At 40.0% G+C, this 13,994-nt stretch overlaps 1 protein-coding gene across 2 annotated transcripts in view; it reads left to right on the forward strand.

Annotated features, from left to right (window-relative positions):
* baz1b (bromodomain adjacent to zinc finger domain, 1B) overlaps positions 1 to 13,994 on the forward strand; it is a 77,126-nt gene that overhangs the window by 11,216 nt on the left and 51,916 nt on the right. The window contains exons 3-7 of one of the 2 annotated variants that reach the window (XM_080210403.1): positions 1,909 to 2,053; positions 2,558 to 2,762; positions 6,474 to 6,595; positions 7,885 to 8,082; positions 10,464 to 10,490. In XM_080210403.1, the coding sequence (XP_080066529.1) occupies positions 1,909 to 2,053; positions 2,558 to 2,762; positions 6,474 to 6,595; positions 7,885 to 8,082; positions 10,464 to 10,490 (697 nt within the window). The remainder of the gene's footprint in view (positions 1 to 1,908; positions 2,054 to 2,557; positions 2,763 to 6,473; positions 6,596 to 7,884; positions 8,083 to 10,463; positions 10,491 to 13,994) is intronic. The other variant, XM_080210404.1, reaches the window with a different exon arrangement.

Here is a 13,994-nt window from a genome sequence, read left to right on the forward strand (position 1 = left end):
GATCCTGCTGTTGTTTGCTAAAACTGCTCATTAATCCTGAAATATAAAGAAACTCTCCATACATTTGTTACCTCTAGACTCGACTATTCAAACACTCTGTTTGCTGGCTGAACTCCTTGCGTTCTACCATCTGTAAACTTGAAATCATCTGAATCACTGCTTCCTGTGTCTTGTAGCAATTCCCATTCCCTTCGTCATCCCTGTGCTTGCTGACCTACATTGGCTCTTGTTCAAACAATATCTTGACTTTTAAATTCACATCCTTATTTTCAAACCCCTCTATGGTCTCACCTCTCCCTATCCCTGCAATCTCCTCCAACCCACTGAAATAACTGCACTCACCTAATTCTGGCCCCTGTACATCTCCAATCATAATCATCTAACCTTTGCTGACTATACCTTTGGTTACTGAGATCCCAGCCTCGGAAATTCCTTTCCTATAGCTCTCTGCTTCTTTAGCTTACTTGCCATCTTTAAAACACTTGTTAAAACCTAGTTCTTTGCCCAAGCTTCTGGTCACCTAAATAATATCTTTCTGTCTTGGTGTAGTACTTTGCGTTATGATGCCCTTGTGTTGCACCTTAAAATGTTTCATTACTTTCAAGGTACTATATAAATGTAAGATGTTGCTTCATATGTCCATGTTTGCACATAAATCCTAATTACAACACTGAGCAGTACTGTCAAAATGACAATCACTCGAGTTTCAGCTGGATTGGGGAAGTTTTTGATGTTACCAAGTTGTGAAAGTCACTTTAACTTTGGTCAGTAAAAGCTACAGAGCCATCCTGTATTAAAATGTGGCTTTTACAGTTTATGGCAGATGGAGGTTTTGTCACAAATGCTAGAATACTGTGGAATTTGGATAAAATGCGCAAGAATATGGTAACTACTTGGCAGTAGTTCCTTCCAACTAGGCAGGAAAAATTAGCCAAGGATCCTGCTTCTGACTGCTATTCACTGACCCCTCTCAGATTGTGAGAGTGGCTGAGAATGATAGATAAGGATCAGATCAGACTCTCTTTCAGGATGCCAGATTTTTGACTGGAATCGTAAGTGAAGAATAATTAATTGCCTGAGATATCCAAGAAAGGAGGAGGGGAGGGTGGGCAAGGCATTTGCTTATGTTTTTAAAAAAAGGATATGAAAGCACTTTTTCAGGAAAGAGACTAGTGATGTGAATCTGATTCACAATTTCTACTTGTAAGTTACCGAATATTTCTGCAGTCTGGCACCATCTGCTGGGTCGATAGTAGTCATGATGTGGGAATGCCGGCGTTGGACTGGCGTAAACAAGTAAGCTTGTGAGTATTATCAAATAAATCGGTTGGACTAAAACCTGGTGTTGTCAGACTTTTTACCATCTGCTGGCCCAGTGCAGCTGTGGAGTTATGGAGACTTGTTACGTAAAACAACTAAATGTTAATATAGCCAGGGAAATGCTTGAGCATGTTGTGATTGGATTCTAGGAAAGAGAGAAGTTCTTGTTGTCTAATGTATTTTGAGGAAAGGAGAATTACCTTTCTTGTAGCAGCAAAGTTAAATGGGACTTGAATTTGGGAATTTTATCGTTTAGGGCATAACTATGTAACTGGCCCTTGGGGATGTTGAACAGGCTTAAGCTGCAGCTACCCACTAAGTTTTCATTAGAAGCTTTTTCTCACCCCAAAGTCCCCTATCTACAAGTTGAATTGAGTCTTTTCACCTTGCCTGACTCGTCCCCAATTCCTCAAACTCATCATTTTTATTTTCTACAACTAACACGCTTTTAAAACCAAAGCTTGGCAACAGTTGATCATGACTTTCTTTGGCCACGTTTCTTTGAATCCTCTCTAAATTGCTATTTGTTGACTCATAATTATAATTATATAACATTTTTACCTTATTTTGCTTTGTTCCTCTTTGCAGGCTAAAGGAGGAATATCCAGTGTGGTTTGAAAAGCCTGTGTTAGAATTAGTTCATCACAATACATTATCTCTGGACAAGCTAGTTGATAAAACATGGATGGAGATCATGACCAAGTTTGCAATTGGAGAACATTGTGAATTCCAGGTCAGTCTTAGAAGATGTTTTTATTAGCTTAAATATTTCCATGAGCTTAGTTTAGATATAATCCCTGATCAAAGCCATAATTTCCAACTGTACTCCCTAGGCTGTGGTGTTAATATTCCAGATAGTCCTTGGGCAAGACAAAAAATGAAGCAGGGTTGAAGGTCCTGATTGCTGACCATGACCTCATGGAAAATGGCACTTCATGGACACCAGAGTTAGACAGGATATTGCTTAGAATGTCTGCATTCATTGTATAAAACTCTGTGAAAAACAGCCAATTAACTCTGGCAGAGATGATTATTGCTTTGTCATCTCTGGAACTTGAGTTCAAATGCCATGGATTGCCCTTTGCTAAAACAAATTAGTTATATTTGCATTTGGTTATCATGTTAATGTTAATAATTCTGCCATCAACAGCAAAAATGAGTGCTTTTCTACTATGACATAGATGTCTGTAAAGATTGTAAACAAATCACAATTAATGAAAAATTTCCTTCCTACTAGGTTGGGGAAAACAAAATTCTTCAAGTAGTGGTGGTAAAAATCCATCCTCTAGAACCAAAGGAAGAATTATCCTCTGAGAAGAAAACTGATGGATCCTGTGACTCACCTTCCAGTGACAAGGAGAACTCCAGTCAGGTGGTGCACGAGAGCCTTGGTTTGGATGCCTGCAACAAAGTTGAGGAGAACAAGAGGGACAGCAATACTAGTATGTGTTCAGTCACATCATAAATATAGTAGAATGGGCAAGCACAAAGATGTGGTAGCAGAAGATTTGGTAGGATTTTTCCATTAACTCTGAGATCCCAAGGACTCTTGTGTCACCTCTTTCATTGCATTTCTTTGTATAAATGATCTGTAGTAAGTAAACACAATTCTGTTTTGTTATTGATTCTGTTTTATATTCATGAATTTCCTTCAACTTGTAAAGCTCACTTGCAACTTCCAGTGTTCTGCCAATGGCTTAATCGCTGCAGCTTGAACTTCCCCGTGGCATTGAAAATCTTTTATCTTTGGAAAGAAAACAATTTTGCCATGTCTACTGCAAGTCTCATCAGCTGCTACCCCTTAAAATTTGGCTGCAGCCTCTTCTTCAGCCAGTAACTGCATCCTTAGCCTCACTATCTCTCCTGATCTCAAACTGAATGCCCAAGATATCTCTATTTTGAAAGCAGCTGGGAAGAAACATTTTTCATTTTGGGCCATTCATTTCCTCAACAACCCAGATCCCAGAAGCTAGTAGAGCATTGAAATTTGGGAATTTAAAATCGTAGGGAGGTCTTGCTGCAGCTGTATAGGGCATTGGTGAGGCCGCAGCTGGAGTACTGTGTGCAGTTTTGGGCGCCGCACCTGCGCAAAGATATTTTGGCCCTGGAGGGAGTGCAGAGGAGGTTTACTAGGCTGATACCGGAGTTGAGGGGATTGAGCTATGAGGAGAGGCTGAATAAACTAGGCTTGTACTCGTTAGAGTTTAGAAGAATGAGGGGAGATCTCATTGAGACGTATAAGATGATGAATGGGATAGATAGGATAGAGGTGGGAGAGACTCTTCCTGCTCAAAAAAGACAGTAGGACTAGGGGGCACAGCCTCAAGATAAAGGGGAGGCGGTTTAGAACGGAGTTGAGGAGGAACTTCTTCACTCAAAGGGTGGTGAATCTCTGGAATTCTCTGCCCGTTGAAGTGGTGGAGGCTGCCTCGCTAAATATTTTTAAGAAGCGGGTTGATGGGTTCTTGATAAGAGAGGGGATTAAGGGTTATGGGGAGAGGGTGGGAAAGTGGAACTGAGCCACAACAGATCAGCCATGATCTTATTGAATGGCGGGGCAGGCTCGAAGGGCTAGATGGCCTACTCCTGCTCCTATTTCTTATGTTCTTATGTTCTTAAAAGTATGAAGATCAGTGGAACAAGTTGTATTAATTTTTTAAAAAAGCCATTCCGTGGTTTATAGACAAGTATACAAAGTTTTAAAGTTGAGATAGTGCTGACCTGGTACAAGTTGTTTGTTAACGTTTAATTAAAATGGTGTTTGCATTTCTGGTTGGTTTTAAGAAGGATGTCCTGAAGAGAGTGCAAAAGAGATTTACTGCAATAATACTTTGCTATGAGGAGAAGATAGAGAAACTGAGATTTGAATTTGAACAAAGACATTAATATAGGTTCTCAAATTTGAGGGCTTTGGAGTAAAAGGGGGAAACGTTTTTCTGCTAGCCAAGAACTCTGTAATCTGCCAGATCAAAAGGGTGAGATTGGGAGGATATTTTGCACAGATAGATGTTGGGACTTGCAATAACTTAGCATGATGCATGAGGGTGACAAAGGAAGGGGTAAATATTTACAAGGGGGAAAAGGTCTGGGGAAAGGACAGGGTTTGGATAAATTTTTCTCAGATTCAGCAAAAACAGAATTTGTCTCTGGTACTGTAAAATGCAAGCAAAGGCAGATAAAACTACAGAGAACATTGGGGGAATGGGGTTGGACAGAAATATTATTCAGTTACCTCTTGTTAAATTGTTAATTTTAGGTGTTCTAGCATAATAATCCCTGACTTGAAAACCTTTTGCTGTTGTAATAATGTTTTTCTATGTTAGGTGTGCATGACTTGCAAATAATACCAGTTGGCTCAGTGAGGTGGAAGATTTTCTGAATCTCCCAAAGTCTTTGCTAAATTTAAACTTTAATTTCCAGTAATTGACTAGATTTTGTGTTTCACAATTTGGAGCTAAAATATACAAGCATCTGAACGAGGTGCAAGAGTAGGCCATTCAGCTCCTCGAGCCTGCTTCACTATTTAGTAAGATTATGACTGACCTGATGACAACCTCAAATCCACATCCCACCTATCTTTGATAATGTACCACCCCCTTGCTTGCCAACAATCTGTCCACCTCTGTCTTAAATATGTTCAAAGATGCCATTTCCACTGCCTTTTCTAAAAGAGAGTTCCAAAGACGCTCAACCCAGGTTGAGAAATTCTTGCCTCATCTCTATCTTAAATGGACAATTCCTGATTTTTAAATAGTGATCCCTATTTCTAGATTCTCTCAAGAGGAAACATCCTTTCCACATCCATCTTGTCAAGGTGCCTCAGGATCTTGTCTTTTAATCAAGTTGCCTTTTATTCTTCTAAACTCCAGCAGCTTTGAACCTAGCCTGTTAAACCTTTCTTCATAAAACAGCCTGTCCATTCCAGGTATTTTGTAAACCTGTTCTAAATTGCTTCCAAGACATTTATATCCTTCCTTAAATAAGTTGACCAATACTGTCCACAGTAGTCCAAATGTGGTTTTGCTAGTCCCTTGTACAACTAAACCACCTACTTTTGAATTCGCTTCCCCTTGCAGTGAATTATGTTAGCTTTCCTAATTACTTGCTGTATCTGCATATTAGTCTTTTGTGATTCGTGCACTAAGACACCTAGATTCCTCTGTACCTCCGAACCCTGCCTTCTCTCACCATTTAGATTATTATACCTTTTCTTCCTCCTACCAAAATGGGCAATTGCACTAATCCCTATGACACACCGCTAATGATCAGCCTGGATTATAGTGAATGGCAGAGGAGGTTTTTTATTCTTTCATATGATGTGGGCAAACTGGCAAGGCCAGTATTTTCTGTCCAAACTTAATCACCCTTGCTTCAGAGGATAGTTGTGGTAATTTCATGGTCATTATTACTGGTAATAACTTTGACTTTTATTAATCTAATTAATTAATTAAAATGTGAACCTTTGAGTTTTAAAAATTGGCGCTTTGGGGTTAGCTGATGCTGATTTTTATTTCTGCTTTACAACACACATCTATGGATCCATGGAATCCCTCCAGTACAGAAAGAGGCCTTTCGGTCTATCAAGCCTGCACCGATTCTCCGAAAGAGATTTCACCCAGGCCTGGTTCATTTACCGTGGTCTCATCCACCTCACCTATACACCTTTGGAAACTAAGGGGCAATTTAGTATGACTATTCCACTTAGCCTGCAAATCTTTGGAGTGTGGCAGGAAGCCTGAGCATCCAGAGGTTACCCACGCAGACATGGGGAAAATGTGCCAATTCCACGCAGACAGTCACCCAAGCTCGGAATCAAACCAAAATCCCAGGCGCTGAGAGGCAGCAGTGCTAACCTGTGGCCACTGTGGTTAGGACTATCGAATCAGTGAAGCTGCTTGCTTGCAGGTGTAGGCAGTAAAGGTGATAAAAGGTACATGCAGATAAAAGTAGCTGTTCCCATTCCATTCTAGGCAGCATGGTAGAATCCTACAAATGAGACTCATGCCTTTTGGACCTTTTTGTCCAGAATGATTTGGTCTGTTACATGCAGTAATGTAAGAACTGGCTGCCTTGTCACCAGAATCTTGTCTGCACTGAGACAGCTGAACAGTTAGCATTGCAAAATAAATAACAAGTATGTTATGCGTTATCAGGTGACAGAGCTCGTCGATCACCACGCAAACTACCTACAAGCCTCAAGAAGGAAGAGAAGAAATGGGTCCATCCAAAATTTCTGCCCCACAAATATGATGTGAAGCTACAGGAAGAGGACAAAGTGAGAAATAAAACTGTCTTTTCAATTTGGGTTCTTTGATCACGCACCTTTGGTCAATCTGTTAAGAGTTTTTTTCCAAATGTAGATTGACTAGTTTAAACCCAACAATGTTTACAGGTGGTTTCAGGTTATTAACTGATATCTAGCAGTTGGGGAATTTCCTACCTGATGGCATCGGGTGTTACAGCTGTATGAAATATGTTAGATGGACCAACTGGCCTTTTCTGTCTTGATGTTTTCATGTTCCTAAGCTAGTTTACTTTGGATAACAGCAGCTTGTAGCCACTGTGTTGACAATTCCGTTGAAGGATATTGATGTCAGTCTTCTAATGGTTCTGTGTGAATTAGTGTGTGTGTGTGATGGTTTTAATTTTTTTTTAGGCGGGTTGGGATGAGGAAATGAGAATTTTATGCTCATTGAGGTCTGAGGTGTTCAAACTATGAATAGAATAATTTCCATTTCAACACATCTCTGTAGCAGTATTGAGCATTCCCACATCAGTTATAGAGTCAGCTGCAAAGTAAAGATCCCATCACTTTCAAAAATTGATTTTAATTTTAGCCTCAGAATGGCATCTATTGCAGCAGCGCACAATTTTTTGTCTTCTAAATCAGAAACCATGTTCGGAGTGAGATTAGCAGAGGTATTTTTGTGTTGTGTAGGTCCGTGCCTGCTAAGAACTCAATTGACATCGCCTTATTTCATTCTCAGTCTCTTACTTCTAGTTTTTTTAAGACCGTATGCGGTGAAATAGTAGAGTTGAGGATGGTGCAAAGAAATGAGGAACATTTCCTAAGTGTAGATGAGAGAGATATTGGCTACACTGATGGATGTTAATAAAAATTATTGAGACAGCAAAGTTTGTAGGCTCTTCAGCACTATGTGCGCATGGTGTGGGGTAATTCACAATTAATTTGTATGATGTGTTTTGGGGCAGATCCAACCTTAGAGTATCGTTACTTGATACATTTGAATCTTTTTTAATTGTACCCTTTTAAACTTGTAGCGTTCTTTGTTTTTTTTCATGCATTCCCAATAGTATCTGCTTTATAGTCTCTATTCCTTCCATATCCCCTTTGTACTGGATGGGTGTGACTTCTCTGATCTGTTGATGCCATTTTTTGTTGCTATTTGTATTAGCATTTGCTGGTTGCTAACTCTTGACATCTTGTGGATACCTGGGCACATCCTTTGCACCACTGGTTACATTCTAGGAGAATATATTTGATACTTATAGACTTCAATTTAAAATGTGTAACTAAAGGGAGTCCTTTTCTTACTAATTTAGATAATTAGTAATGTACCAGTTGAAAGTCTCATCCGCTCGGAGCGGCCGCCAAACAAGGAGATTCTGCGCTATTTTATCAGGCACAACTCGATGCGAATGGGGATGGGAGAAAATGCACCCTGGGTGGTGGAAGATGCACTTGTACAGAAATACTCACTGCCCAGTAAATTCAGTGACTTCCTGCTGTCTCCATACAAGGTAACTACATTGCATTTCTCAAAAGTAATTGCATGAATTTTGTGCTTGGACTAAAAGAGTCTGATATGAGAAGTGCTTGTTTTATATATTCTTCATTCAGGCATGACACTACTAAGTGCAGAGTAAATCCCTTCCTACTGTTTTCTCAAAGTAACTTGGTGTCAGCTTCACTGAAGGGCATTCATTGGGGCAATCTTCACAGCAAGCGTGTACTAGTGGATTTTTACAGCAAATTCATTATAGTGTTAATGTAAGCCTACTTGTGACACTTATAAATAAATAGTTTCACACTTCGCCTTTGTAGTTTTGAGGTGAGATTTAAAGTCCAGTTAGTGAATATTCTATGCTGTTGAATCTTGTATACTCGGCGACTCACTTTTGGTCGGTCACTTGTACGGTTAAAACTAAAGTTTCATCCCCTTAGTCTGAGCAGGACTTGAATCCAGGTACCGGTGTTTGAAAAAGCCCATTGTTATGCAGTTCTGTTGAAGAATCCAATACGTGTTCGCTCAGTAAATTTGTCCAGTGAGTGAGCTGTACAAAGATTTGTGATACCATCCACAATTTGTGCTGTATTTACTGATTTCAGTTGGAGAGCCATCGTTTGCCTTAATTTTGGGTTGGGGAGGGAAAAATGAATTAAGTATTCTGCTTTCTGATTGTGATCCAGTGATATTGTTCCGAATAGATAGATTTGGACATTAATTAAGAACACAGTTGCTCTCAGCTTTTTATGCAGAGCAGTGGAATTATGATTTGTGAGATGTCAGTTTGCACATGCACACTGACGATGCCCAGTTCTTTCTCACCAACAACTCTCTTGGCAGTAGTTAAAGTATCGAACTACTTATTGTCATTGCATAAATGAAATTAAATTGCCAGTTAAATATTGGGAAGATTAAAGCCATTGTTTTAGTTCTCCATTCTGAACCATATTCCCTAACTATTCATTCCATCCCTATCCCTAACAGTCTGAAATTAAACCAGTCTTTTAGTTTTGTGTCATATTTGATCCTGAGATGAGCCTTCTGAGCAATTATTTGCATCATCACTAAGACCACCTGTTTCTGCCTCCATATCTGCGGGAGCTCATCTGCTGGAACACTGTGCACACTGACCTACAAAGCAACATCTTCATCCTTATTAATCACTCTGTGATCTTTCTCCTCCCTATCTCATGAATGTTCTCCAGTCCCATAATTATGGTTGCTTGCGCATCCCTGATTTTAATTGTTCCACTTGGTGAATTTGCTTTCAGTTACTTATGACCCAAGCTCTGGAATTCCCTTTGTACATCTTTGAAGCTGACTACCTCACTTTCTGCCTTCAATTCACTCCCTAAAACCTACCCCCCAGACCAAGGTTTTGGTTGTTTGATTTTAAACTCTCCTTTTGTGGCTTAATGTCATATTTTATTTCATAATGCTTCTGTGAAGCTTCTCGGACATCTTATTATGTTAAAAGCACTGCATGAAGATGAACACTGTTGGATTCGCCTGCATAAGATGATGTTGTAAGTGTGTTGGAGCATGTTCCTATTTATGGGATTAATTAGAGATCAATGCTAAATACTTGTGTATGGAATCACATCCAAGTATCCATGAATGGCTTCACATGAAATTTGTATTAGATATTCAAGCATTGTGTCCTAAAACATTTAAATTGCTAACCTGAAATTCCTCCTCACAACTTCAAGTTCAAACTCATCAGTGATATTTGGTCAATTGCCTGCAGTAGAAGGCAGCAATTTAAGTTCAAAGTACCCTATAGGACTTCAACATAATCTGGCTTTCATATAATGTGTTAGAGGTGATTATAGGGATTTGGGGCAGCAGTGTTTCCCAGATCTGAAATGTAAGTATCACTTTGTGGTCCAGTGTGCATGAAACTGTCTTAACATGTTTGGTTGTTGCTACTCTTTAATCTGCCAATATGCCCTTTTGAAGATGCTGTTGTCAGGTTCCATTTGCATTGGGTATCCACCAGTACCATTCCCTTACTTGTGTATAGACAGTGATTATTGACCAATATTTGATGGAAAAACTTTTGTGTTGAGCTTCATCCTGACAAATGATGTATTTTCAGGGTACGTTCAGCATGGGTCATTCGATAGCAGTCAGGACCAGGAACTCTTAGTCCTTGTTACTTAACCTTGGGTAGCGAGGTCCTTACCCTCTGTGACTAAAATCAGTTCTGCTTTGACTGTGACTGAAAGTGGAGAGCCTCTGGTCTCTACAATTTAGATATGCTGGTTAAGGTGGGTGGGAAGATATTTTTTTACTTGGGCTGAGACGCTGTTATTTGCAATTGTCAATCTCTCAGCCTGATATCAGCACAGCAATGGTGGGATGTTAATGTGAATTTCTTGATAATTAATGCAGCCTCCTAAGTGGATGGAAGATGATGAGGTAAACTGCTACGTCAGCTTGGTCTGCATGAGTCATTGTGCTATTAGTGGTGGCTGTGTGTCTGTTCACACTGTGTGGCTGTTATCTTTAGCTGTTCACTTGTTAAGTTGCTGCTGTCTTCTCATATATGCTTATCCTTGTGTAGCCCTTCAAGAATCAGATGAAATGTGCCAAGGATAACTTTTCTAGCCAGTGTTTTTAAAGTCCATTGGGAAAATAATGAGGCATTATTTTAAACGAGCCAAAATCCCCACTCCAAGAAAATCCAAATGTGGGCTTAATGTATTTGTGCATTTAATTATTCTGTATTTTCAAATTTGATGCTTTCTTTCAAGAACGTAATTTTTTTCTGAACAAAAATATTGTATTCTGTGCTATAAGTTGTTTCAGATGGTTGAAAGATAGCTTGTTACCAGTGGTGAAGCTTTCTCCAACCCCAAGTAACAAGTAATGCTAAAAGATCTCTTCAAAAGCTGGCGAACTTTTCCACAGCCTTAAATGGTACAGTCGTGTGTAAAACGTCATTTGGTTCAGTTGAATATGCTTTGAAATGGCCACATATACCCACTGTGTCTTTTGTTTTGTCCTTCTTCCCCTCCCATTCGCGCAACATCCAGACTTGGACACAAACTATAATTCCTTTGCCATCATTGATTCAATATGCTGGAGTTCCTGATGTAGCATTGTGTGACCACTGTTGGCAATGCAGTGGTTCAAGGATGTGGGTATGCCGGCGTTGGACTGGCGTAAACACAGTGAAAAGTCTGACAACACCAGGTTTTAGTCCAACCTATTTATTTGATAATATACTCACAAGTTTTCGGGGTTAGCCAAGGGGCCCTTGGTTAGCCCCTTGGCTAACCCCGAAAGCTTGTGAGTATATTATCAAATAAATAGGTTGGACTAAAACCTGGTGTTGTCAGACTTTTCACTCTGGTTCAAGGAGACAGCCCATTACCTGTTGGGGAACTAGGGATGAGCTTTGCCAATTCTACACAACCCCATCCAGAGGTTATATTAATAAAATTTCCATCGTGTACCTTTCAATTCTATCACAATTGCACACGTTTTACCCCTTTCCCCTTCAATCTGTTGCATATGCTTCAGCTTTGATTCCATTGTGTGTAGCAATTAGAAATGTGCTTTCTGAAGAGATGGGGACACAACTTGCTTGCAGTCTTAATGTTTTTATAATTGTATTAAGACCAGACTGTTTAATTGATGCTTTGCTGATGTGCTGTACTGTTTATCAAGTGGCATTAACAGCCAGTTTTAACATCATTGCTTTGATGTTTATTAAGATGCAAAAAAAAATTCCCAGTGCTAAGTGCTAAAAATGGTATAAACATAAAGGCTGGAAAATGTTCTCCTTAGCCCAGGGTTTGAGGCAGTGTCCTTCCCTTTGTTTCATTTTTTTTGCTAGGTTCCTGTGGCTTGCACTTTGAAATACAATTCTGAAATAGAGACAAAGTAGTTTAGTCTAGTTCTAGATAGAATATCTTGATCATTCTCAGGGTGATTCAGAACTCTGCCTAGCTTACTTAACTTAGAATCTATATACCATCTCAGGAAATATCAGAAATACAAGTTACAAGCCAAGAGGATGGAGTATAAAAGTAGACATGTTTTGCTAAACTGCACAAGGCACTGGTGAGACAGCACCCAGACTTTCATGTATAGTTTTGGTCCCCTTATTTGTTTTGTATTTGCATTGGTGGCAGTTCAGAAAAGGTTCACTCGGCTGATTCCTGAGGTGAAGGGGGTGACTTGCAAAGATAGGCTGAGCCTTTACTCTGGAGTTAAGAACGAAAGATGATCTTGCTTAAATGTAGCAGATTCTGAGGTGGCTTGACAGAGAAGGAATCTCGCCTTAAGGAATCTATTTCTAGGGGACACAGTTTCCAGATTAGGGGTCTTCCATTAAAGATGGGGATGAGGAGGAATTTCTTCTCTGGTCATTAATCTTTGGAACTCTCCATCAGAGAAAGCAAGGGGACTGCGTCTTTGAACATATTCCAAGCTGAGTTAGATAGATTTTTGATCTACAAGAGAGTCTAGCTTTGTGGAGCAGGCAGGTGGGAAAATGGAGTTTTGCCACAATCTGATAAGCCGTGATCTTACTGAATTGGATCAGGGCCAAATGTTCCTACTCCTAATCTTATTCTTTCTTTGTCTTTTTTTCATCAGGCAATACAATTGTGGAATAAGTAATTAGTAAGACAATTCATTTATCTTTAGATACGTCCAGAAGTTTGGATTTCTGCTAACTTTTGGAAACAATGCAGGCTATTTTATGAAATATGTCACCATAAAAGACCATTGAAACAGATGGCAATAAGAGACAATTGGATTCATTCCTGGAGGGAATGATGTACTGCAAGGATGGATAAGAGGGGAATCGATCTATGAAAAGTCAGGGTGGGGCTAGTGGCACCTAATTGTTCTTGTCCTCAAAAGTTCTCATGCCTGTTTTGCTCCATGGAATCATAGAATGGTTACAGCGCAGAAGGAGTCTTTGTGTTGATGCCATCTCTCCAAAGCAATTCACCTTGTGTCACTATCCCACCTTTTTACTGCAGCCTTACAAATTTTTCCTCTTCAGTTCATGACCCACTTTTTCAAAAACCATGATTGCATCTGCCTCCCACCACGCGCTCATGCAGTGCACTCCAGATCCTAACTGCTTCATTTAAGAAAAGGTTTTTCCCCATGTTGCCATTGCTTCTTTTCCCAATCACCTTAAATTGGTGTTCTGGTTCTCAAACCTTCTGTCTCATGATTTTGAACACATCTACCAAATCTCCTCTCAACCTTCTGTTAGAACCATAGAATCCCTGCAGTGCAGTAGGGGCCATTCAGCCAACTGAGTCTGCACTGACTCTCCAAAAGACCTTCTTAGCCAGGCTCAACCTCTGCCCTTTCACTATAACCCCATGCATTTACCATGGCTAATCCACCTAACCTGTGGGAGGAAACTGGAGCATCCAGAGGGAACCCATGCAGACACTGATAGAACATGCAAACTCCATACAGTCACCAAAGCTGGAATCTAACCCTGATTCCTCGTGCTGAGACAACAGTGCTTGTCACTGTGCTGCCCATAAGGAGAATAGCCCCAACCTCTAAACTTTCTTCACATAAAGTTCCTCATCCCTTGAACAATTCTTGTGAATCTTCTCTGCACCACCGCCTTCACATCCTCTCTGGAATGTGATCCCAGAATTGGACTCACTCTTCCAGTAGAGGTCAAGCCAGCATGTCATGCAAATTTAACATGGACATTTCCTGGTTCATCCTCACACCTATTGCCTGGTATGTTTTCTTGGAAGCTTGGGTGGCCAGTGTCCATTGTGGAGAAGAACTACCAACAGTATTGCAAAATCTCAGCCTTTATTCTAGCCATGACAATTCTGAAAAAGCTTGCGCGAAACAGGATAGAAGCAAGTATAAATTGTCATGTCTTGTTCACTCGTCATAGTGTACGTGGATAAGCGAAAAACTATG

The sequence above is a fragment of the Carcharhinus amblyrhynchos genome, chromosome 23 (genome assembly GCF_965287045.1).
Source record: "Carcharhinus amblyrhynchos chromosome 23, sCarAmb.v2.hapA, whole genome shotgun sequence".
NCBI lineage: Eukaryota > Metazoa > Chordata > Chondrichthyes > Carcharhiniformes > Carcharhinidae > Carcharhinus > Carcharhinus amblyrhynchos.